This window comes from Sturnira hondurensis, unplaced genomic scaffold (genome assembly GCF_014824575.4).
Source record: "Sturnira hondurensis isolate 20B ecotype Veracruz unplaced genomic scaffold, ASM1482457v3 Scaffold0004136, whole genome shotgun sequence".
Taxonomy (NCBI): Eukaryota; Metazoa; Chordata; class Mammalia; order Chiroptera; family Phyllostomidae; genus Sturnira; species Sturnira hondurensis.
In genome coordinates this window covers 47,275,657-47,301,939 of record NW_028076767.1, presented here as the reverse complement: position 1 = coordinate 47,301,939, position 26,283 = coordinate 47,275,657, and the positions used below count along the sequence as shown (strand labels likewise).

General features: G+C 37.5%; 1 protein-coding gene across 1 annotated transcript in view; it reads left to right on the top strand.

Annotated features, from left to right (window-relative positions):
- Window positions 1-22,984, top strand: part of XIRP2 (xin actin binding repeat containing 2) — a 46,547-nt gene extending 23,563 nt beyond the window's left edge. The window contains exons 3-9 of the mRNA XM_037044549.1: window positions 6,440-6,550; window positions 6,976-7,048; window positions 7,988-8,118; window positions 8,753-16,159; window positions 16,377-18,351; window positions 20,457-20,590; window positions 22,899-22,984. Coding sequence (XP_036900444.1) covers window positions 6,440-6,550; window positions 6,976-7,048; window positions 7,988-8,118; window positions 8,753-16,159; window positions 16,377-18,351; window positions 20,457-20,551 — 9,792 coding nt within the window. The 3' untranslated portion in view covers window positions 20,552-20,590; window positions 22,899-22,984. The remainder of the gene's footprint in view (window positions 1-6,439; window positions 6,551-6,975; window positions 7,049-7,987; window positions 8,119-8,752; window positions 16,160-16,376; window positions 18,352-20,456; window positions 20,591-22,898) is intronic.
- The last annotated feature ends 3,299 nt before the right edge of the window (window positions 22,985-26,283 follow it).

Genomic DNA, 26,283 nt, shown 5'->3' with positions numbered 1-26,283 from the left:
CACTTTGCAGGCCAAAAAGGATTAGCACAAAATATTCAAAGTGGTGAAAAGCAATGACCTACAACCAAGATTACTTTACCTAGCAAAGCTATCATTTAGAACTGAATGACAAAGAGCTTTCCAAACATGAAAAAGCTAAAGGAGTTCATTATTATGAAACTGGTATTACAAAAATGTTAAAGGGTCTTCTAGAAGGAGGAGGAGGAGTAAGAAGAGGAGGAGAAATTAATAACAAAATGGCAATAAACACATACCTATCATCTATATGTTCATTGCAGAATTATTTACAATAGCCAAGATATGGAAGCAATCTAAGTGTTCATCAAGAAGTCAATGAATAAAGAAGTGGTGAATATATACAATGTAATATTTCTCAGACACACAAAAAGAATAAACTTCCATCTGCAACAACATGAATAGACTTAGAGAGTATTATGCTGAGTGAAATAAGTCAGAAAGAGAAAGACACATGCCACATGATTTAATTTACATATGGTATCTAAAAGACAAGATAAATGAACAAGCAGAACAGAAACAGACTTATAGATGCAGACAATATTTTGATGGTTGACAGGTGGCAGGGGTTTCAGGGAATGGATGAAAAAGATGAGGGGATTAAGAGGTACAAATTGGTACCCAGTAGTAATGGGGGTATGAAGTACAGCAATGGGACAAAACCAATTATTTTGTAATAACTTTGTATGCTGTGAGGTGGCTACTAGATTAATCAGGGTGATCATAAGTTATATAATGTCTAATCCCTGGGTTGCACATATGAAACTAATAGGATATTGTATACCAACCATAATTTAAAAGTATAAATAATAATTAAGAGATTTTTTAAAAGAATTGTAATTACCTTGATTCTTCTTTCTCTTTGATATTTTTGCTTTTTGTGTAAATTAAAAATGAGGGTAGAGTATTGTTTTTCATCATCCTCATAAATATCCCCACTTCATTTTTTGATGTCATCATAATTCTGCCCAGTGCACTTGGTTGCTGTTTCTACAGTGTGCACGGCAGCACATCAGACCCCTCACCACAGTGACCAATTCACTAAAAATAAGACCATGTGGACTGTGCCATGAAAATCATTTTACTAAACAGCTACAGGTTCTTTACATTTGTGTATGTGATCATTGTCTTTGTGTATATTTTCGTTTCTGAGTACAGACTCCTCCTTCTGGTGCTGCCGACTATTCGTATAGCATCACCGCGCTCCCCAGAGTTTTCCGTAGATGTTCTGATCACTTGCAATTTTATCAAGAGGCTTCTTTCTAACTACATTTTGTAAAGTGATTGACATACGATTGCTATACACATTAGCTTCAGTGACTCCACCTACCAATTATGAAATGTTCAGGATCAAAGATTGTCATTTGAAATACCAAAAAATAAAATTGTAGAATTAGGTGGAAACATTTCAGAATGAACTTTAAAGTAGATTTTTATAAAATCATAAAGTGTTCACATTCCTAGGGGGGAAATGTTACTATTTGCCCATACATTCACTGCTTGATATCTTGGGGGGCATCTACTGCCTACCAGGAAACTAAACATTGGGATTTAAGGATCCGAGTTCAGTTAAAGGAGAGTTTCGCATTATGAAATAATGTCTGTGAAATGTGATAGCTAGGTAATAGGCTTGTGTACTGACAGTACAGAAATACAAAAAAAAAAAAGCAGAAATAGATAACTCTGTCTAGAAAAGGTGGGCAAAGTTTCAAAGAGAATATAATATTTGAGCCAAGTGTATAAGTGACTATGCAAAAACCTTAACCTGAGGCTCAAATTCTAGTGACATCAAATTTTATACTGTAAGTTTTTAAAGTAAACTTAAAAAAATAAAGAGACAATCGATTCCCAGTCAGGGCACATGCCTGGGTTGCTGGCCAGTTCCCAGCAGGGCACTCACAAGAGGCAATCATTGATTCATATTTCTCTCCTTCTCTCCTTCCCTTCCTCTCTAAAGATAAATAAATAAAATCTTCAAAAAATTTTAAAAAATAAAGATACAAAACTCAGGGCAAATGAAATCATGTTTTAATTTGAATATATCCAACTCTAGACAAACACGATATACCAACCACAAATTTTTATGCTCATTGCTTAAAAAAAAAACGATTATTCCTTCAAACCTTGAATCTACTGACAATTTTGCTAAGATAAATAGCACCTTTTTGGTATTGTTTATATCTGTTTGACAAATATGAGAGGAATATTAATATATCATAACTCTCTAGTTTTATTAAAAATGAGATCAGCGATGAGTAAAATTGCTTAATTACTGGCATTGAGCATGAAATGCTTTTTCCTCACTCTAGTGAGGCAGTTATCATTAACTATTCTGCCAGTCTTTAATCACACTTTTTTTCTACTGGCTATACGTCTAGGAATCAAAATAATACTGAGTCACCATAAAAAAAGTCTGTGCTATTCTCTTCTTACTCATTATACTAGAATGAGTTTGCATTTATTAGCAGAGATGTATAATACCTTTTTCTGTAGTGATAATAACAATGGCAAGTTGAATAGGCAGAATGTGAACTCTTTCCTGTGCTGTAGAAACCTCCTTAGAAGAAGTGTATATCAAGCATAGATTTTTGTGATACAACGAGCTAATAATACATGAGTTGACCTCAGATTGGCATGAGCTATAGAAACATCATGATATTGTTTCTTAATTGTGCACATTTTCTCTTTGAGATTCCAAAATGAGAGTACACATATCATTTGCTTTTATTTTTATTGATGGATAAATTGGAGGAATAAAACCAAATTGAACTGTGCTTTTAGTGGCTTCCCCAAGTTTAGGACATACCTAGTGGAGGGGGGGGTTAGTACTAATGCCCCATTTCTGGAGCCTGGTTAATTCACTTGTGACAAAGACTGCATTTTGTCTCTTGCAGCCTTCTCTGTATTTGAATTTAATTTTAGGGAACCAATTTAATGAATTGTTTTGTATGAATTTATATATGGTGTCCTGGTCAAAATGTTTTATTCCACTTTATTTGATCATTTGATTTCTTCCTGAGCAGTACGGTGGTTCATCCTTTCACCTAACCCTGCACTCTATAGATGCCAGCTATTGGGAAGAATGAAAGTTGGTGTTAAAATCTAAACAAAATAGTTGCAAAATGATGGAGCCAAAATCTTGCTGTATTTTAAAACAGACTTTAAGTAAATCACACCAACCAGGGGTCAGGAAAACTGATGCATTGAAATGAATATACCAAACTAATGTAGCAATGACAGTCTATTTAGTAATAGCACATAAATGCTGAAGTAGAAACTTACAACTCTAAACTTGTACTGTCTATGTTGTGTCATCTCTTAGAAGAATATATATTTGAGGATGATAGGCATCGAGTGTTTTTACTCAAGTAGAAACATATTAAGTATATAATGTTTGCCCTGGAAAATGATGTTTTAAAATGTGTCCAACAGCAGACAGTGACCATAAGGGAGGAGGGAGGGGGTAACAGGGGGAAGAAGAGGAAGGGGCAAGCAAAGGAACATGAATAGAGGACTCATGGGCACGGATGATGGGGGGCTTGACTCTGAGAGTGGGGGAGAGTGGGGGAGAGTGGGGGAGAGTGGGGGAGAGTGGGGGAGGAGTGAGCAATGGGGAAAAAGGCAGGACAACTCCAGGTGAACAACAACAAAAGAATAAAATGTGTCTAAGATACATTTATTTACTCCCAATGTTTTGCATTTGTCTTTCTGAACACAGAGATTCACATCACTGACTTCATTCTTTCAGCAGATGCTTAGCAACAAGTAGCAGACTCTAAAATTTCTATGGGTTCCAGGCAGATCTTAAAAAATGTCAACTTGGTGTTAAATATGCATGAGTGATGAGAACGGTGACTAACTGAGAAGCACGTGCCCCAACTAAAAAGGTTGGCTACCCTTTTGGAATGTGGGCCTAGTGATGCCAAATCTTCAAAGTGTTCAAAAGCAGGCAGAAATCTTTATTAGTGTGTGAGTGCTAACCAATTCAAAACTTTGAATACACTGAGGGGCCAAATAAGCATGCTTCTAGGCCAGAACTTGTCTCATGGGCTTCTAGGTATACATGCGATCCAACAGCAATGGTCATGGTGCCCTTCAGGAAGATTACTGGCCAGATTCCCACTCCTCTTTGCTCTTTCACTGTCTGTTTAATTTGTACTTCTTATTTCTCAGTGTGTCGTAAGAAGGCCATAGAATTCTTCCATTATATCACTATAGACTAGAACACTTGTTGCAATTGTGAACAGTTGTGCACAGAGAGAATACTTACACCCATTTCTTCTCTCTGAGGTCTTCAGTGCCTGTTACTGTTCTCTCCAGCCTAATGTGTTGAAATCCTTAAGTAAAACTCGATTATGCAAAGCTTTTTATTATATGGGATTATGATTCTTTCAATTTAAAGCAAAGAATATGGTTTATTTATTTCCTGTACTTCCTCTTGAGAAAATAAAATACCTGTTTTGTTGATTGTGCTACCCCCCATTTCCAAAACATTCTCTGGCAAATAGAAGTTTGAATAAAATTAAGTGACTAACAGTAGTTTGCTATTTTAGTCATTTATTCACTAAGTAAAATTTTCCTTAGCACAAACTGTGTGTTAAGCATATTATTAAATATCATTTGATATATGTGGATCATTAACTTGGCCTAGAAAACTATTCTGCTTAGAAAGAAATTACTGGTCTTCAATTTACTGAGACATAATCTACATTTTTTCAGCTTTATTGGGGTATAATTAAAAAATGTTTAAACTGTATATCATGATGATTTGATATAGTATGCATTGGGAAGGAATTCCTCACATCTCTTTAATTAATGCATCCAATGAAACGTAGTCTACATTTTTAAGTGTGAACCTCATACGTTTTGCTTTCAATTCTCTGTAGAACTTTTGAGAGAGTATCAGCTTTTTCCCTTAATTCTCACTCCCAGAAAAGTGTAAATAGGATCAGATCATAGCATATATCTCTAAATTTCTGATTGCTGCTTGGTTAATCAGAACTTTAACCCTTATACCAAATATGCTTCTGGGGGTGAGGGGAAACCACATACACTGAAAGTACACTAGCAAATTATATATAAAGTCGAGATCTCATGAATCAATTTTAAATGTATTCTTGGTTTAAATGATTAGATTTGATAACTTAAAACCGTTTACCTCCATGTAGAGCATAAACAAAATAAAGCTTTAGTGCTCCTATTTGAGTAATAGTAATAATAAACATTTGCACGCTTAACTATTCTCTACTAAATCAAATTTTTAAATATCAGGTCTCAAAACCAGTATTTGTTAGTGATGTTGATATCAAGATGAAAGTGAACTCCCAACTTGAAACAAATTTAAATACATGTGTTCTTGAAGAGTTGTCTGTCCTAAGATTTTTAGCAGTATGTCTACTGCTTTGTTAGGTCAATCAATCAATCAATCAATCAATTTTACACTTGTGTCAGACCCCACGAACAGGAGCTTTAAGCTTATGATTCAGCCTGGGTCACCAGTGCTAACCGTGACCAAAAGTATGCCTGTGTGTGAAAAGACAGAGATACACAATAGCACAATATGGTCTGTTTATATTGTTTATATTTAATGGTCACATCCTTCAATTGAACTCTGGTTGTGATATGTAACTAGATGGCCAGTTTGAAGACGAGATGTCTTTCTGTGACGTGAAAAGTTGGCTTGTAAACAACAAAGTATATTTACTTTACATCAAGGATTTGCATTTTGTTTTGGGGGCTCATATTTCTCTTATTGGGTACCAGACACTTCATTAACGCTTGTTGCTTACCATGGGTAGGAGGCAAAATAATGGCTCCCAAAGACATCTATGTCCCAATCCCCAGAATTTGTGAAAATGTTAAATTAAATGGCAAAGGAGAATTAAGATCGCAGATTAAATTAAGACTGTTAATCTGCTGACTTTTTTACAGGGTGATAATCCTGGATTATTCAGATTGGGCCAATGTAATTACAAGGTCCTTACAATAGAAGGGAGGTTAGATGAGAGAATCAGAGAAATGGCAGTGTAAGAAACTCTCTGATAGAGAAAGGAGCCATAAACCAAGGAAAAGCAGTACCCTCTAGAACTGCAAAAGGCAAGGGAATAGATTCTCCCTCAAAGCTGAAGAAAGGAACACATACCTTCTGCCATCTGCCAAAGCCCAGTGAGACCTAGTCAGGGCTTTTGACTTACAGAACTGGGAGATATTAAACTTGTGCAATTTTAAGCCACTAACTTAGTGATAATTTATTTGCAGCCAAGCAAACAAATACACCTAGGAAACTTACCTTTTTTTCAGAAGCCTCTGTCACTGAAATTGCATTAATAAAAAGTTAAAAATCTCAGAGTTTCCCTAAGGTATTGTTTATTCATCTATCCATCTATCCATTCATTCATTCATCCACTCATTCATTCATTTTCAGGAGGTAACTCACGGCAGCCAGCTTGACATTTCAAGAAGCAGCCAGGAAATGGAAAGAAATGAAAAGGAAGTTTCCAAACTACACAAAATGGGTGTTCAAGGAACAGAAATGGTAACTGCTTAGAAAGACATCACATTGTGAACAGTTTTCAGAAGTGTGTGGGAATTCTGACCTTATTGTATGCAACTGCTTTTATTGTCCTGTATGTATCTAATATCAGTACATAGCATTGTCTCCTTCCCTATTTTGGAGTTGACATTCTTAGAAAAACAAAAGAAACACCCTAAAATATGAGTGAACTTTAAGTGTCAATTAATATATGTTCTGATATAACATGAGCCCATGCATTTAAATACATGGGCTCATGTTATATCAGAACATATATTTATGTGTTTAATTAGATAACAGTGTTTAATTAGCATTTTCTATGTGCACTGAAGTTTGGGTGAAAGTCACTGTGAAATGATGCATTCATGGGCAGTACTGAAATCAACTTCTTGAAACAATTATTTATTTAAAATTATCTTTAAACGCAGATCTCTCATCTTGAAAAGCATAGTGAGGAGATAAACCAAGCTGCTCGGTTCCATCAGTACGTCCAAGAAACAGGTAAGGATCTGGTAATACATGACCCCAATGTACCTTTCCTCTCTTCGTGTGTCTGCATTTGAATGGAAGACTTCCAAGGCACAGTCTTCTCACTATGTAAAGTTAGTCACTATGACTCATGGTCCCAAAGTGGACAGAGTAGTATTTCTGTATATAATTAGATTCTGCCAGTGGAGATAGATGCAGTAAGTTTCTAAAATAGTTCATTGACCATCAACCCAATGGTGAACTCACACTGAAAGCTAGGTGGTAAGCCAACCCCCTCGGAATTACTTTTTTGCCTCAGGGAACTGCAATAAAACTTGATGTTTACCAAGCTTCCTGAGAACAGAAATGTTATTTAGATTGTATTACTTTTAATAACAGATTTAAGCACTTTTAGGTCCACTTCTCAACCTACAGATATGAAACTAGACTACAGGCACATCTGTGCAAGTTTACATAATAGGGGTGTGGTTTCTCTTGCCTATATGAAAGGAATGAGAAGTTTCGCTGTCCTGAAAAGCTAAAAGGACAGTTTTAAGCTGTGAATGAAATGTTACTTAACTGTATCTGTGTGTGGTTTTATTTTGTTTGTGTTTAAGGAAGTCAGTCTTCCTTTTGTATTCTTTTGCTCTTCTTGTTTTATGTTTTGTTATCTTTTCCTGAACATAAAAGTAAAACATGCTTATAGAAAATTTGGAAACTCTATACAACTGAAATAAACAGCAGTTTCATCTCTTATAACTTACCATCCAGAGATAATGACCACTATTTTTCTTTGTATATTTCTTGACATATACTAACTTACATAATGAAATAATGCTGTATGTATACACTTGTAGCTTGACTTTTTCACTTAACTTATATTATGAGAAGATTCCCAGGGCATTTTAATTGCTTCTCAAATGTCAGGTTTGTTAATTACAGAATATCCTTGGTGTTCTTTTCTGTTTGTAGTCATAGATACACCCGAGGATGAAGAAATTCCAAAGGTTTCAACTAAGTTTTTAAAAGAGCAATTTGAAAAGTCTGCCCAGAAAAATGTCCTTTGTTCTGATAAAGAGACAACTCCAGCCAAGCAGATTAAGGTAAGATAATTTTTCTATACAGAAACATATTATGTATAAAATCAGATGCAAATGCATAGCATCTTCAAATTATTGAATGTTTGGTGTAGTTTTTCAACAATGAAAAAATATTCTGAACCATTATTTATTCTGTTCCATAGACAAATGTTATTATATAAGAGAAAAGCAGTGGCGTCAGAACTTTTTCCATTGAAGAAAATAGGGAAAGAAAGGATCAAGTATTCTCTAAACTTTAACATTAGATAAAATAATAAAGCCAAGTTTAAATGTCAGATAACTAGACTTAACAAGACAAAACAACCCTCAAAAGTACTTTCAGACTTTTATGACTTCCTTCTAGATTACTGTGTGTAGCACATTCAGTAAAGGAGGAAAAGTGATCAAGATTATATAAATATGTTAAAATACTGAGTAGGTGGATTGAATGGGGAATATAACTCTAAATGTGCAAATGGATTACAGGAAAGGTGGTAACAAACACTGACTATTGCTCCTAACTCTCTTTCTAAATGGAGTACATCACCTGTCGTTCCCAATGGAGATGTCATAACAGATGGACAGGTGAAAGGCAATGCCTAGGAAGTCTCCACCACTCTATCTATCTTTATAAGATTTGATTTTCTCTCCCTTAAAGATTGAAAGTGAATATGAAGAGATTTTAAAGCCATCATCAATTGTGGGTACCTCTTCCACTTCTTGCTCTTCAACCAGCCAGAGGAAGGAAACATCAGCCGTGAGATATAGTGACCACAGTGCCATTTCTTCAACTCTGGCACAACTTCATGCCAGTCCTTTGGGAAAGACAGAAGAATTTCCTCCTCCCCCACCTGATATACTCCAAACTCCGTTAGATGTGACAGCATTTTCCCAGTCCCCTGAATTGCCCAGCCCTCCTAGAATGCCACCAGTCCCCAAAGAACTGTATTCCAAGCAAAGAAATTTATATGAATTAAACCGTTTATATAAACACATTCATCCTGAGTTGAGAAAAAACTTAGAAAAAGATTATATCAGTGAGGTTTCTGAGATTGTTTCCGGTCAAGTGAACACAGAGAGCTCAGTTTCAGCAGATGTACAACAAGCCCGGTACGCTTTTGAGAATACAAATGACAGTTCTCAAAAAGCTCTCAACTCAGAAAGAGAGCACTTGGAATGGGATGAAATTCTTAAGGGGGAGGTGCAGTCCATCAGATGGATTTTTGAGAATCAGCCTTTAGATTCCATCAACAGTGGCTCTCCAGATAATGATGACATCTCCAAGGGCATTGCTGATCAAGAAATCATTGCTGCTGGTGACGTAAAGTACACCACATGGATGTTTGAAACCCAACCCATAGATACACTAGGGGATCATTCTTCTGGCATTGAGGAAAATGTTGAAAAAATTCCTGAGCTAGCCAGGGGAGATGTCCGCACAGCCCGGTGGATGTTTGAAACAAAGCCATTAGACTCAATGAATAAAATGCATCAAAGTCAAGAAGCGCCAGTGGTAACTGCCATAACAGATATAACTGGGGGAGACGTGAAGACCGTGAGATACATGTTTGAAAGTCAACATCTGGATCAAATCGGACAGCTTCATTCAGTGGATGAGGTTCACCTACTACAACTCCGGTCTGAGCTCAAAGAAATTAAGGGAAATGTTAAGAGAAGTATAAAATGTTTTGAAACTCAACCATTATATGTTATTAGAGATGGTTTAGGTCAAATACTAGAAATTAAAACTGTTCACAGGGAAGATGTTGAAAAGGGTGATGTGAGAACAGCCAGGTGGATGTTTGAAACACAGCCCTTGGACACAATTAACAAGGATATCACAGAAATTAAAGTTGTCAGAGGAATATCCATGGAAGAAAATGTCAAAGGTGGGGTGAGTAGGGCAAAGTGGTTATTTGAAACTCAACCTTTGGAGAAAATCAAAGAAGATTCACAAGAGGTCATCACTGAAAAGGAAGCAATAATAGGTACAGATGTCTCCAGGAAATGTTGGATGTTTGAAACGCAGCCATTAGACATTTTAAACGAAGTTCCTGATGCAGATACTCTAAGATCTGAAGAGAAAATTGGGGGTGATGTACAAACTACTAAGCGTCTATTTGAAACACTTCCAATAGAGGCTTTGAAGGATAGCCCTGATGTAGGAAAACTTCAAAAAATCACTGCCTCTGAAGAAGAAAAGGGGGATGTTAAGCACCAAAAATGGATTTTTGAAACCCAACCTCTGGAAGAGATTAGAGAAGATAAAAAAGAGTATATACAAACAGTGAAACTTGAAGAACTTGACAGAGGAGATGTAAGGAATTACACACGTTTCTTTGAATCAAACAATTTAATTAAATTTGATGCATCACATAAAATAGAGGTGGAAGGAGTCCCAAGAGGTGCTGTGGAGTTAAATAAATCACTCTTTGAAACAACACCACTATATGCTATTCAAGATCACCTTGGGAAATATCATCAGGTAAAGACAGTCCAGCAAGAAGAAATCCTAAGAGGTGATGTAAGAAGCTGTAGGTGGCTTTTTGAAACAAGGCCCATTGACCAGTTTGATGAAAGCATTCATAAATTCCAGATCATTAGGGGAATATCAGCTCAAGAAATACAAACTGGAAATGTGAAATCTGCTAAATGGCTGTTTGAAACACAACCACTTGATTCAATTAAATATTTTAGTAATGGGGAAGAACTAGAAAGTAAAACTGAGCAAACTACAGATATTGTTAAAGGGGATGTGAAAACCTGTAGATGGCTTTTTGAGACCCAGCCAATGGAATCACTTTATGAAAAAGTTTCACTGGTGACTGGCAGTGAAGAAATTTGTAAGGGAGATGTCAAAGCCTGTACTTGGCTCTTTGAAACTCAGCCACTTGATACCATAAAAGATGACTCAGAAGCAACAGTCAAATCGCAAACTGTAAAACAGGAGGACATACAAGGTAGGGATGTCCGTACAGCATGTTTTCTTTTTGAGACAGAAAATTTGGACAGCATACAAGGAGAAGAAGGAAAGGAAATGAAGGCCATTCCCATGGATATCCAAGCTGGGAATGTCTCTGGCATGCGGCATAAATTTGAAAATCAGTCCTTAGATTCTATAAGCTCTGGTTCAGAGGAAGTTTTGAAGAAGATCAAAACCCTCAAGACTGAAGATATTCAGAAGGGCAATGTTTTACATTGTCGGTGGCTTTTTGAAAACCAACCCATTGATATGATAAAGGAAGCCCAAGAAGGCGATGAATTAGTTAAAACAGTGACTGACATCCAAGGTGGGGATGTAAGAAAGGGGTGCTTTATCTTTGAGACTTTTTCTTTAGATGAGATCAAAGAAGAATCTGACTATATCAGTGCCAAAGAATCCATTGCCGAAGAGGTGATCAAGGGTGACGTAAACAGCTACAGAATGCTCTTCGAAACCCGGCCACTCTATGCAATTCAAGACCGAGAAGGGTATTTTCATGAGGTGACAACAGTTAAAAAGGAAGAGGTAATCCATGGAGATGTACGAGGGACAAGGTGGCTTTTTGAAACAAAACCATTAGACTCGATTAATAAATCAGAGACGGTGTATGTTATTAAATCTGTCACACAAGAAGATATTCAGAAGGGAGATGTTAGTTCTGTCAGATACAGATTTGAAACTCAGCCACTAGATCAGATTTCAGAAGAATCACATCAGATTGTGCCCACTGTAGACCAGATTCAAGGTGGGGATGTAAAGACAAGTAAACAATTTTTTGAATCTGAAAATTGTCATAAGAATGCTTATATAAGGACTGTAAGTGTCAATGAAATTCAAAAAGGCAATGTCAAAACATCTACTTGGCTATTTGAAACCCACACTATAGATGAGCTGAAAGGAGAAGAGTCAGAATATGAAAATATCAAAACAGTCACCCAGCAAGATGTGCAAAAAGGTGATGTTAAGCAGGCAGTATGGCTGTTTGAAAATCAAACTTTGGATTCTATGAAGGAAGCAGATGAAAGCATCTCAAAAATCACCAAGGAAGAAATCCCTCCTTCTAATGTCAAGACAACTACTTGGCTATTTGAGACTACACCCCTTCATGAATTTAATGAAAATAGGGTAGAAAAGGTGGAAATTATTGGCAAGAGCATTAAAGAAACCTTAGAAGAACTCTACTCTCAAAAAGTTATTGAGGCTCCTGGAATCATCATTGAAGCTGATGAAGTTGGGGATGTCCGAATGGCAAAATATAAGCTAATGAATCAAACATCTCCTGAGATACAGAAAGAGGAAATTATCAGGGCTGATTTCAGAAATATAATGGCGAGCCTACTTTCCAAAAGAGACTGTACAAAAAGAGAGATAATGGTTAGTGAAGAAGAAAAGGGAAATATTAGTTTGACCAAAACTCAATTATTAAACAGATCAACAGAATTTCATGCTGAAAAAGAAGAGGTAGTGAGTGGTGACATACAACAAGCAATCAAAAACCTATTCTCCAAAGAAAATTCTGTAAAGAAAGGCATTTTAATTCAGGAGGATGAAAGAGGAGATATTAACATGACCATCTATTGTCTTCTTCATGAAAATGCTGGTGACAAAATTGAGCGTGAAGAAGTAATACGGGGTGACGTGAAGCATACCATTCATAATTTGCTGTCTTCCATATCAAACAATAAAATATCTGAAAGGGTTAAAATTGATGCCTCTGAGAAGGGAAATGTTCAGTTTTTTACAACATGCATAGAAGCTGGAGCTTTGGATTATCTCAAACAACTACAGATAGGGTCAAATGAAACACTCACAGCTGGGACACAAGAAACAAAGGAAGAAATAATTGGTGGTGATGTAGAGGGCACAAAACTGTCACTAAATATGAGGCAGTCTCAGGTGGAACGTACTGTTAATGAAACTGATATTGTTCCAGGAGATGTGCATAATACTGTTAAGGTTTTCATGACAGAGCCTCAGAGCACACCTTGTAAGACATCAAAAGAAGAAATTATAAAAGGTGATCTGAAATCAACCCTAAATTCCCTCAACCAGGCCATAAATCAGAAAACAGTGGCTAAAACGGAAGAAATTATAAAAGGTGACATGTTGGCCACCCTCAAGTCACTTAAGGAATCAAGCCACCCATGGACAAAATTTCGACAGCCTGACGCTGTCCCTGACGATTTTGAGAAAGCTATTGAATGCCTCGAAAAGACTGCAAACACAAGAACGGAAATCCTGAAAAAGGAGCTTATCCGCGATGACCTTGAAGCCTCATTGAAGAACTTGAAAGAAGCACAACGAGCTTTCAAAGAGGTAGATAAAACCCATGGAACCCGAGAAGGTGCACAAACAGAGATGGTAGGATCCTCACAAGAGCAGCAAACAAAGACTTATCAGATGGCCATCCAGACAGACAAAAAATGTTTTCTTCAGCCAAGACCGGGACCACTGGAGCCAGCAGCCAGGTGGCATGGGGGAACAGACACGCTCAACCAAACTACAGGCAAATCTTGTCATGAGAATTTAAGAGAAGAAAAAACTGAGGTTAATCTTCCAAGAGCCCCTAAAGGTACCGTGAAGATTGTCATAGATCGCGAACAAAACAATAATGCTCTTGAGAAAAGCCTTACAAGACTATCTAATTCACACCACAAAGCTATTAAAAATAGCTTTGATATGTTTGAAACAGGGGACATAATGGGTGCCTGGACTGAGGCCACAGCAGGGCAACACCTTAGAGATGAACATATGAGCAGGCAATTGACTTCAACTGTGTCAGTTAAGGAAAGTTTAGAAACTAAAGAACTAGAGGCAGTGAGAGAACAGGAAAAGGATGCAGTCTTCAACTTTGCCCAGTCTCCTGATAGAGCAGTCGGAAAGCAACAGACTCAAACTTGTGGGCCGAGGAATGAGCACCAGAAACCTGAGTCTTTCCCTGTAAAGAGTTTTGAAAACACCAAGAACACTAAAATGTCAACAAATACACAAAGCTCTAACCCCAGGCCAACCCAGGGTCCAGTCAACAAGAGAGTTGAGGAAACTTGCAAAGTTTCAGGGGACTTTCAGAAGCAAACTATGTTAAAGCAAGAGTTGCAATATTGTGATAAGGATATAAAGAAAAAGAATGTGAACCCTCAACCAGTGTGGCCTACAGATCAAGACATATCAAATGTAACAGGAGTGAAAGTCCTCCCCCCAAAACACAATAAATTTAAGGCAACTGACAAGAAGCAGAAGACTGATTTTCACCTCAACAGCCAAGACTTTCTAATGAAGACAAATACTTCCAGAGACTTAAAATTAGCCATGAAGATGGCCTTTAATCCAATCAACTTGAACTCTGAAAATATTGTAAAAGAAAGTGAGGGCTCTCTTCCACCTCCATCTCCCCCTCCTCCTCCACCTTCCAATTCATCATCTGAAATAGAATTTCCTCTTCCTCCTCCACCTCCTTTAATGATGTTGCCTGAAAAAAATGGGTTTCCTCCCTCACTGTCCACAGAGAAGATAAGGGCTGAGTTTGAAAATTTCCCAGGTCTCCCTCTTCCTCCACCACCAGAAGAGGAGAAATCTGAAAGAGAATGTCTACCAATGTTTCCACCACCTCCCCCTCCTCCAACTCCATCTCTAAACCCAGCACATCTGCTTCCCTCCTCTGTTCAAGAAAAGCACACTGGATCATTGGTACAATATTCCCAAGAAGAAGCCTCAAGTTCTCAGCAAATTCATTCTCAGGCTAAATCGACAACAGGAAAATCAGGAGTACGCCTGCCGCCTCCCACATTACCGAAACCCAAGTTTTTCAAGCAGACAGAAGATAAAATATACTATGGTTCCCCAAGAGTAGAACAGAAAAATTCCCTGACAGATATGGAATGTAAAATTGCTTCCTCAAAGGATCAGAAAAGAGTAATATCAGAGACTAGCAGTGAGCACACAGAGAAGAAGCAGAACATAGCTAGGAAAAGTGCTCCTGAAAGAAAACAGTTATCTATGGACTCTACAAGGTCTCTCTCACCGACAGTTCCAGAAATGTTACCACACAAAGAAAAACAAGGAAAAACGCCTCTTGTAAAGTCTCATTCATTTCCTGCAGGTTCAGGACAACAGAATCCAAAACCTTATATGAGAAAATTTAAGACACCTTTAATGATTGCTGAAGAAAAATACAAACAACAAAGAGAAGAGCTTGAAAAACAGAAACATAAGAATTTTTGCTACAACACAGCCAAAACAGAATGCCAGAGTCAAAATACATCAGAGTTGGAAAAGGAAGTATTTCCACAAAAAACAAATGAGGAGTTTCCAGGACCTGGAATGGATTCCGGGGTCACTGTGGCCCAACCCCACTCAGACCCTCAAAGACATTCTCAAGTTCAAGGAGTGTGTGCTGATGATAGACTTTCCATAGCCCCAGCAGTAACAGTTGCCACCAAGAGACTCCAACATGTCCTAGCAGCCTCAGAAGACAAAGATACCATGAAAAAGGAAGTTTTACTCAGCTCAAGGGACATGATACGATCTAAATCAGCTTGTGAAATTAAACAGAGTCACCAAGAACGCAGCACAGAACAAACACAACAGGATAAGTATCTGGAGCAGTTCCATATGCCCCAATGCAAACCAGCTTCCCCAAGTTTCAAAGTCAGAAGCATCAAGCTTCCAACTCTAGATCACAAATTAAATGACACACACAACTATGAAAGCCATAAAAAGCAACCCGAAGTTGATGTTCAAGTTGTTACCAAAGGGCAGCATCAGGAAACTGAGAAAGCTGAAGCAAGCACCGAATATAGTAATAAGCAATCTGTGGCTGAAAAATATTATCAATTACCCGAGAAGGAAAAAAGAGTAGCAATAAAATTGCCTATGGAACCCTCAGGGAAAAGCTATGAAAGTAGGTGCAATATAGTTCAGGAGAAGCAAAGAGAAAGCAGAGAATCTGAGAGTGGGAAACTTCTAGAAAGTGAAGCAACAATTCAGGGCCCACCAATGATTAATCCAAAAGAAGAAGGAAGAAAAGTTGAAAGAAAACAAGAACTTTTTAATAAATCAGCACAAACATTAGTCACGCCGAAGGTTACTGATACACGTCTTCATTCTCAGACTGAGAATANGGTGCAATATAGTTCAGGAGAAGCAAAGAGAAAGCAGAGAATCTGAGAGTGGGAAACTTCTAGAAAGTGAAGCAACAATTCAGGGCCCACCAATGATTAGTCCAAAAGAAGAAGGAAGAAAAGTTGAAAGAAAACAAGAACTTTTTAATAAATCAGCACAAACGTTAGTCACGCCGAAGGTTACTGATACACGTCTTCATTCTCAGACTGAGAATATTCAGCACACACAAGTAAAGACTTCTGAAAGTCAGGTTGAACACAAACAATTTCCCCAGCCAGACAATAATCTTCAGGAAGAAAAATGGCTTGGTGTAAAGGGCATACAACAGAAGCAAGTCTTTTCTAATACTAATGATTCAAAGCAAGAGATTACACAAAACCAATCTTTATTTTCCTCTGTGAAAGAATCCCAGATGGATAATGGAAAATGTTCTATAAATATATTGGAATTTTTGAGAAAACGTGAAGAATTGCAACAGATTCTGTCTAGGGTAAAAGAGTTTGAAGCAGAGCCAGATACAAATGCCCTTAAAACATTTCAGACCCTGTTAAATATTATTCCAGTGTGGCTGTTAAGTGAAGAGAAAAGAAAGTATGGAGTTCGCATTGCTGTGGAGAATAACATAGAAAAAATCAAAGAAGAAATAACACATATTAAAACTCAAGCAGAGGATATGCTTGTGTCTTGTGAAAATGTTATTCAGACAGCCATGGTATACTCTAAAGCAGGCAGGCAGAGAAATAAACCTACTAGTCTCGATGAAACACCTAAAGTGTCTAGTACTAATGTTAGCTATGATAAAAACACGGAATGGAAAGAGAATACTGTCGTAGAAAACACACAGCACCACCACCTAGAAACCCATCATGCAACAAATACTAATAATCATGTGAAAACCCATCGGGAAATTAAATTGGAAGATAGTAAGATTTCTCCTCCCTCTCTAAAGACACGCCCACCATCACCAACTTTTATAAAAATTGAGTCTACTGCCCGGCGACCAGAAACCTCCACTAAGGATGAGCTTCCTACGTCCCCTAAAAAGGACAGTTTTGCGGAACCATCACCAAGAACACCTGTGTCACAAATATCTGGAAATCACAGAGCAAACCCTTCCCCTTCCCCACCCAGGAGCCGCTCTGAACAACTTGTCAAACTCAAAGACACCACTGCAAAGTTATCCAGAGGTCCTCTCCCATGTTCACCGGTAACCCCAGTTCCCATTATAGACAGGAGGTCCGAGATCATCAAGTCTCCCGCAACTCTTCGTCGTCAAATTAAGATAGAAACTCGTGGTAGAGACTCTCCTACAATAACCATACCTATAAATGTAAATCGGGTCGATAGTGGTTCCTTCAGAGAATCCATAGAAGCTCAAGAGGAAGTTAGGAAAGTAGAAAAAAGAGCGACTTATGTTCATAGAGATGGAGTAAATGCCCCCAATGGCACAGTGCCGGGTACTGAATGTTTTGACTCATTTGAAATCATCCGCAAAGTGGAAGGGCCTCGCCTGTCGGAGGATGCTCAGGGGTATGAAGCAGCCAACCGAACTGTGCAAATGGCTGAAAATTTCATGAATGACCATGAAAATGAAATAAACAGATGGTTCCAGGAATTTGAGGATAGCCCAGTTTTTGAAGCAAAGTCAAATACAAGAGTTTATGTAAATGGAGAAGCAGGCCATAATGTGAAACAAGAAAGTCATACGTTTTGTAAGGAGGAGTTTGGAGTAACATCTTTAGAAAACACTAGTTTCACAGGCTTTTCTTGCAATCGTCCTAGAGGACAGCTAGAAAATAGTCCTGTTAAGCAGCCCAGTGTGCACTCTGAAACAAAATCTCTAAGTGAACATTTCTCAGGTGTGGATGCATTTGAGGGTCAAGTTGTTGGGTCGAAGACCACAGTGTCTTCAACACATAATTCAGAAGCTGGCAAATCTGGCTTTGACTTCAAGCATGCCCCGCCAACCTATGAGGACGTCATCGCGGGCCACATTTTAGACATTTCTGATTCACCGAAAGAACTCAGGAGGAATTTTCAAAAGACGTGGCAGGAGAGTCAAAGAGTTTTTGAAAGTGTGGGATATGGAACCTCCGATGCTTCTGCAGCTGGAATGAGAACCACCTTCCAAGAGGAATCTGCCTTCAGAAGTGGTAAATGAACTTGCAAAACATAAACTAAGATTAACCCATTTAAAGGCATGTGCTCCAAAGCTAAAAGGGTTTGCAGTTAAGAATGCATGGAAGTAACCAAACAACATAACCTAAGACTAATAGCTTTCCCTGATTGCCAGTGTCCTTCTCTTTACAATGCTTGTTTTTATTACTTTCTCTTTACAAAAGCATCTAATATGATTTGTCTGTACTCTGTGAGAATTAAACATACTACTATGTATATAGATTATTGAGACCTCTATTTGTTAAGGTAAATAAGGGTTTGAAAAAATTAGCAGATATAATCATCATTATTGTGATAGCATCATTATAAGTATTATTATATGTAACTATATATTTGTTAATATTGTTCACCCATATGGCATTATTAGTATTTTTGTTAAAAGTTATTATTTTATCCACTTATTTAAGACAATATTAGATAATGTTGCTTCACCTACTATTGATGTATTTTTAACCTTCAGGCTTAAGTGGTGTTTGCATTTGAATTCAATGCAGCCTGATAATAGTTCAAGAAGCAATTTACACTCATCATGTGTGCTTTAAGGATTTTCATTGATTTGTGTTGCTGACAAAAGTATAGGTTTGGAATTAGACCTGTATATTTAATTATTGTTATTAAATTGAAAGTAGTTAACTTTCTCTAATACCACTGTTTTCTCTACAACATATTTTTTCACTTTTCTTAAGCCCTAAATGGTAGCTCAGCCAGCCTCAGTCACACTTGGACATAGAAAACACATTTTTTAAATTTTATTAAATCTGGAAGGAAGGAGGTTTAAAACCTAAGAACTTAGTACATTTTTAACATCAGAGAAAAGCTCATTTACTTGTATTTCCCTACATTTTACAATTAATGAGGCTTCACAATAAAAGGATTTGACATAATTAATGTGTATCATTAGTGTAGTCCATTCTTTTAGACAGATTGAAAGAAATAGCAAGCTTAAAAATAAAAAATTGCTGAAACTAATAATTATGCCTCTGTAATATTTGCAACATATGTGTCTTGTTTATCAGGTTAATATGATTTCTTAATGTGCTTGCCTCTGGCATAGTTAAACAAAGCTGTCTAATTAATTTCTAATTTTCAGTTTCTGTTATAATAGCTGAAAACATATAAAAATACGTTAAAAAAGACTGATTTTTTATAGGGGACATATATAGAAATATGTCCCCTACAAAATCCAAATAAATAACAGTACTCTCAGCAGTTCAAGTTGAGCCTCAAAGCACTGAAATGTACTTATATGTATAAAAAACTTGAGCATGTGTGCTTATATACATAACTAATATGAAAGCTTAGTTATTCTCACTGGATCATTGTGAGGATCAAAACTATTCTGAGGTGAAAGGTCTGTGTCAGTTCGGAACCACTGTGCAAACACTGGTTAGTAATACAAACGGCTGTTATTCGCAGGAGCTCACAATCATATGAGGGGCAGGGGAACTAGAAAAGGCCGATGCGCAGACCCCAAAGCCATGAGATCTAAAGCCATTTAGCCCGAGTACAGATGGCCCCGAACATGTCATCCGTAGTTTCATTATATTAAAGTTAAGAGTTGCTGTCATAGAGTCAACACTAAGTCATCAAGAAAATATTTAACTATATACAATGTCCTCCGGTAACAAAAGATACACACACATTTTAGAAAAATTTCTCCAGAATGGTTTCAAAAACAGGAGGTTTGGGCCAAGTGAGGTCTAAACCCTAATATAATGGGAAGTTTTAGTTATCCAGAATGAGTGCTCTCAGGGCTACCCATGGCTAAGTTTGCTACATATTCTGTTCAACGTATTAATGGATAGGTTTTGTTCCTGCATGCTTTCTTAAATAATGAAAGTGAGCTTGTGCAAAGTATAACATAGTAGAGACACTGGAGTAAGATTGATTGTACCAAAGACTCAGACCCTGTGTTGAAATGGCCTATGTCCGGAGAAGTGGTATCACAATAGTCTTAGAGCTTTTTCCACTTTAACTGCATGGCCAGGGAATAAGCTGCTGCTTGTTTGTTTGTTTGTTTGTTTGTTTACAGTGTGATTGAAGATAACACTAAATAAGCCTATGTGCATTTTTATTGTAGAAACTGCTACTCCAAGACAAGGAAATATGTATACTTTGTCAAAAGACAGTTTACCCAATGGAGTGTCTAACAGCAGACAAGCAGAGTTTTCATAAGTCCTGCTTCCGATGCCACCACTGCAACAGCACACTGAGGTAAAGGTCTGTGGTCTGTAGCTCAAATATTCAACAGCCTGTGGTGTCCTTATGACACCGTGTCTGGGAAAATGTAGACCATTCCAGATCTTGCTGCCCTCGGTTATCACAACCACAAAAGGGATGTGGTCATTTTCGTTACCCTTTGCCAAGGATGGTCGTGACTGTTTTCCTTTTGAAATTTTGCCTTCCCAATCAAATCTAGAAGGTTTCCTTTTGTGTGAACATGGAAATTATATTGGTAAGAAAAATCAAGAGTCACTGTGCAAATCAGGATTTTTTAGTTAGTACTTTAGTCTGAAGTCTAGGCTTTAGATCAGGAGTCAGCAAACTGTTTCTGCAAAGGGCCAGATAGTAGATATTTTCAGCTTTGCAGGCCATGCTGGTTATGTTGTTACTCAACTTTCCAATGGAATGGAAAAGCAGCCATAGACAATCTGACAAGCAGATATGGCTATAAACTTACAGGCCTACCTGTATTCCAGCAAAATTTCATATACAAAAACAGGAGATGGGAGCTGGAGTTTACCCATGTTTGGGCCATTCCATCTAAGTGGGGGGAAAAGGAATTTAGAAAAAGTCAATATCAAGTCAGATAAATACTCTGGAAATTATCTGGTGAAACAGAAAACCTTGCCAACACAGTTATAAATGCACTCATTTTTCAGAACTCTTGAAGTAAATACATTTAAACAAATGAGGTGTTTGGTGTGGCTATAGTCCTAAATGCGGAAGTGTAATTACTTTTCTAAATCCAGTGTGTATCTTTCAGACTACATCTTTCCTGACTTTGATTGACAATGTCTAACCCTCCTCATTGCAATTTTCTTTTCCCTTGGTTTCCATGACGCCAGAGTATAATGGCTTTCTTCCTACCTTGTAGGTGTTCCTTCTCAGATTCCCTCCTGTGTAGGTGATTCTTTCTCTGTCCATTACTCAGATATTAGAATTTCTTAGAACTTTGTTATAGGCATTTATTCTTCTCACTGTTTCTATTCTCTCTGGTTTATCACATCCATGCTCATAACTGTAATCATCACCCATGTGGCAATAACTCTGATATCTGTACCACTAGCCCAGCCCTCTCTTCTGTAAATCAGACACTTGTATCTCAATGACTAATATATAAGTTCCAATTGGATTTCTCCTAAGTACAGCAAATTCAATATGCCCCATTATCTTCTTTCTACCAAAACTGCTTCCTTTACTTCATGGTCTGTATGCTACTCTCTCAGTAAATGACATTAACATTAATTCAATGATTGAGGCATGAAGTTACATTTGTCCCCAAGCAATGACCAAGTCACAGAACTTTTATCCCATAAATACTTCTTGAGCTGTACACTTTACTCCATCCCCACAGACCAGGCACCTTTCAAACAAGTGTCATCTCTCGTCTGTACGAATGCAACAGCCTTTCTAGCTAGTTGCTCCCCCTGACTCCAGTATTTCTATACCGTCACCACCACCACCAGCCTGCGCAGCACTAGGCTCCATGATGGAATGAGGATGCATTTTCTAAAAGGCAAATCTGAAGTCATTTCCCTGTTTCAATCATATGCATATAATGGTTTTTAATCTATTAAAAATTTAACATCTTAATATCAATTAAAAGGCAATTAAGGATCTTGCTGTTGCTCCTCTCCCGATACTCCTTCCTCCCATTCCATGCTACTTTTCATGAAGACTTGTCACTTAGTTTTTTTTATAAGTTTTATCCATGGGTTTTAAGTTTTACTACCTAGTTGATACATCTGATTTTATGTGGAGATTCAGAGATATCAAAAAATGTTGCTGTTGTCTTGAACAAAATTTGATTTTAATTTTTAACAGGCACACTATTTGTTAATTTTCCCAAAAAGGCCAGAAAAACAATTGTATAGGCAAGCTTTCTAATTTGTTCAAAATTCAGTTACCAAGGAAATTCAAATAGTTGATTTTTGTGTGTGTGCTATTTAGGATATATTGAAAATAACAACTCCCTCATATAAATCACTGAGTTAACAAAGATTAGCCTTATAATTTTACACCATCTATAACTATGTGGGCATTACACTATAATACCTATTATACCAATACCTGACCTACAGTGTGACATTCTAAATACTACAAGAGATGCACTATATAGGGCATTAGGGGTAGCTATCATTGAATAAGAGTGCTCCATTAACAAACACATTTCTATTACCAGCAAACTAATTGTACTAAATCTCTGACTCATTCGTGAAATAATTAATTTCCAAATTCCCTATGAATTTGCAGGGTATATGTGGAATACTGATTTTTTCTTTTTGTTTTTTTTTGGCAGTTTGGGAAATTATGCATCACTTCATGGATATATATATTGTAAACCTCACTTTAAACAGCTTTTCAAATCTAAGGGAAATTATGATGAAGGTTTTGGACACAAACAGCATAAAGATCGATGGAATTGCAAAAATCAAAGCCACTCAATGGACTTTATTCCTACTGAAGAACCAAATATGTGCACAAACAAGGCAGAAAACGCTCCCATCCTTGGAGATCTTAGCAAACCTTTAGACATTCATGACAGGGAAGGGCAAAGGGATGGTTTGCGGAAATTTGGGGAAAGAGGAAAATTAAAAATCATTTGGCCCCCTTTTAGAGAGATGCCTAAGAAAAGCATCCCCGTTGAGGAAGAACTTAAAATGAGTAAGCCTAAATGGCCCCCTGAAATGACAGCCCCTTCATCCACGGAATGGAAGAGTGAATCACTGACAGAGCACACCAAAACCCTGGAAAATAAAAGACAAGAGCCTGATGGCATTTCTTTCCGGCAACCATATCTGCAGCCCATCCACATGTGCCAGAAAGAAGATGTCACCGGAATCAAAGAAAAGGAAATGTCCGAAGCAAGAAAAGATGAGAAGGAAAAAAATAAGAATGTGCAAGATAAGCTGAGTGAGGCTGAAGAAACAAAGAACAAGCGGGAAAATGAAATGGGTCATACTGCCAACAATAATGTGGTTGTGCAGAGTGCTAGGAAGGAGAAAAATGGAAAAACTAATAATGAGCCTGATGGTGCAGAAGTTTTACAGGTTGTGAACACTGATGATGAGGTGGTGCCAGAAAATCATAAAGAGAATTTGAATAAGAATAATAATAACAATTATGGAGCAGTCTCATCTCTGAATAATTTCAGGCAGAAGACAGCTACTTTGGAATTCCCTAATCTATTACCACTGTCGAGAGGAGCACACTACACTGCAAATGAGTATCAAATTGAAAACTTAGCAAATGCATCTAGAATCTCAGAGTTACTTGGTATATTTGAATCTGAAAAGACTTACTCAAGGAAGGTACTGGCTATGGCTCTCGATAAACAGACTGACAGAGCCCCTACCCAGTCTACCCCCAAATCGGGCCTCAGTGGAGGGTTAGTAGTAAAGGCTAAAAGTTCAATTGCCTCTTCTGATGCAAACATTTTAAACATCAAAGGAAACCATTCAAATAACAAAAGTCTACACTTCTTCTTTTCCAACACTGTGAAAATCGCTGCTTTTTCCAAGAAGAATGAGAACATTTTTGAGCGGGATTTGATAGATTCCGTAGATAAAATGAAAACTGTGCCATGTGTATACTTGAGAGAGTTTGAGAAGGGCATCAAACATTGGCACGAGGAGACAATAAGCTCAGCCCACATCGACAGGAAGACAATTTTTCACGCTCTGAGAAGTGACTGTGCCGCTAAACCCACGTTTCCCAGGGTGGAGGTCCGGTCTGAGCAGCTCACGGTGGAAGAGCAGATTAAAAGGAACAGGTGCTACAGCGACACCGAGTGAAACAGCCCTGGCTGCTTGCGGTCCACACTTAGGCACTGGGACAGCCACGTTCTGAAATTAGACTTTCGGGGATTTTGATAACCTTTGGTTGAACTTGTAAATGTCACGTTCAGAAATCTCCTGTCTACCACAATGGGATAATTCATTGTGTGACACTCTGTAACGCTTTACGTAATTGGGTGGAATCTACTTTTATTCTGAACTGAATGAAGACTATGTTTTTCTGTAAAATGGCACTCACACATGTCACTCTGTCTTTCAACATGCCAGGTAACATCACTGGTGTGATTCTGTGCTACTGGTATTTATCACAATACTTACACTTTCTCTATAATTTCTGATGAAATAAAATTAAATTACCTGGGATAATTGCATACCAAAAAAAAAAAAAACTTCTGTTATTTTGTTCCATATATAGGTTGGCATTCTAAGCATATGTTTTCTCTGGTTTAGGAAGCATTTGTCTTGGGGCAAGTGTCTAATGCCCTCATGCATGTGTACATAGACACACAGTCCTGGGGAGAATGAAATGCTAAACCACAGCCACAGCATAGTTAGAAAACATAACAATGTTTTTTCATTCTCATTTTGCTCTCATTTTAAAGATGGAAGGATCATCACAGTTCTTTAGGCAATTGCTTATATTAAACTATCATGGAACATGTCTGTAAACATTTGATGAAAAATACCAGTTTTCCTCTAGAATTATGTGGCATCCACACTCAGAAATGAACTGAATGGTGTTAGATATACTGGGATAAATGATGCACGTTGCGTTTTTTTCTTACTTACTACATGTAATTGACAAATGCACAAACCACACACCATGTGTGGTCAGGATGGGTGTGTCACTTTCCTCAGATGACATGGAGGAGTTAAAAAAACTAAAATATGATTAAGAAATTCAAATAGCATTTTATTTAATTATGAGCACTGCTTCAATGTAATTAGGACAAATCTTCCAGCAAAATAAATATCAGTCTTTGGGAATTAAAGTGCAGCTAAAGACACAAATCAAAATTTAGTACATTTTCTTATTGTGTCAAGCAGTGTGCTAGGGCTGCCATAACAAAGTACCACATATTGAGCAGCTTAAACAACATATATTTAATTTTGTGTCTTTCTGGAGTCCAAAATTCTGAGATCAAGTTGGCAAATTGCTTTCTTCTGAAGCATCTCTACTTGTTTTATAGATGGCTACCTTCTCTCTGTACGTGGTTCTCTTTTTGTATGAATCTGTGTCCAGATTTCTTCCTCTCATAATGACACTGCCATGTTAGGTTAGGGCCCACTTTTATGACCTTATTCTACCTTACTTACCTCTTTAAATACCCTATCTCTCACTATAGTCATGTTCTGAGATCCTAAGGGTTAGGGCTTGAACATATTCATTTTAGGTGGACACAATGGACACAATTCAACCCTTAAGAGTAGTAATTACAGCCCTGGCTGGTGTAGCTCAGTGGACTGAGTGCGGCCTGCGAACCACACGATTGTGGTTCAATTCCCAGTCAGGGCACATGCCTGGGTTGCAGGCCAATTCCTAGCAGGGGACTCACGAGAGGCAACCATACATTGATCCTTCTCTCCTTCTCTCCTTCCCTTCCCCTTTAAAGATAAATAAAATCTTCTTTAAAAAAAGAGTAGTAATCACAGTTCACCTTTAGTTTTTTTTTAAAATACATGGCTATTAATACCATCATACAACTTTCCAAGAATTTTTCACTTTGGATTTACAGCAAAGAACTATGTCATACATAGACTTATGCTATAAAAATTAACATTTCCAGGAACATAATTCTTTTTCAAAGAGATTAAGATAAACTTATGATATACCGTACGCCTTACCAGAGGAAACTGCATGATGGAAGAGCTTAGCATGTAGGGTTT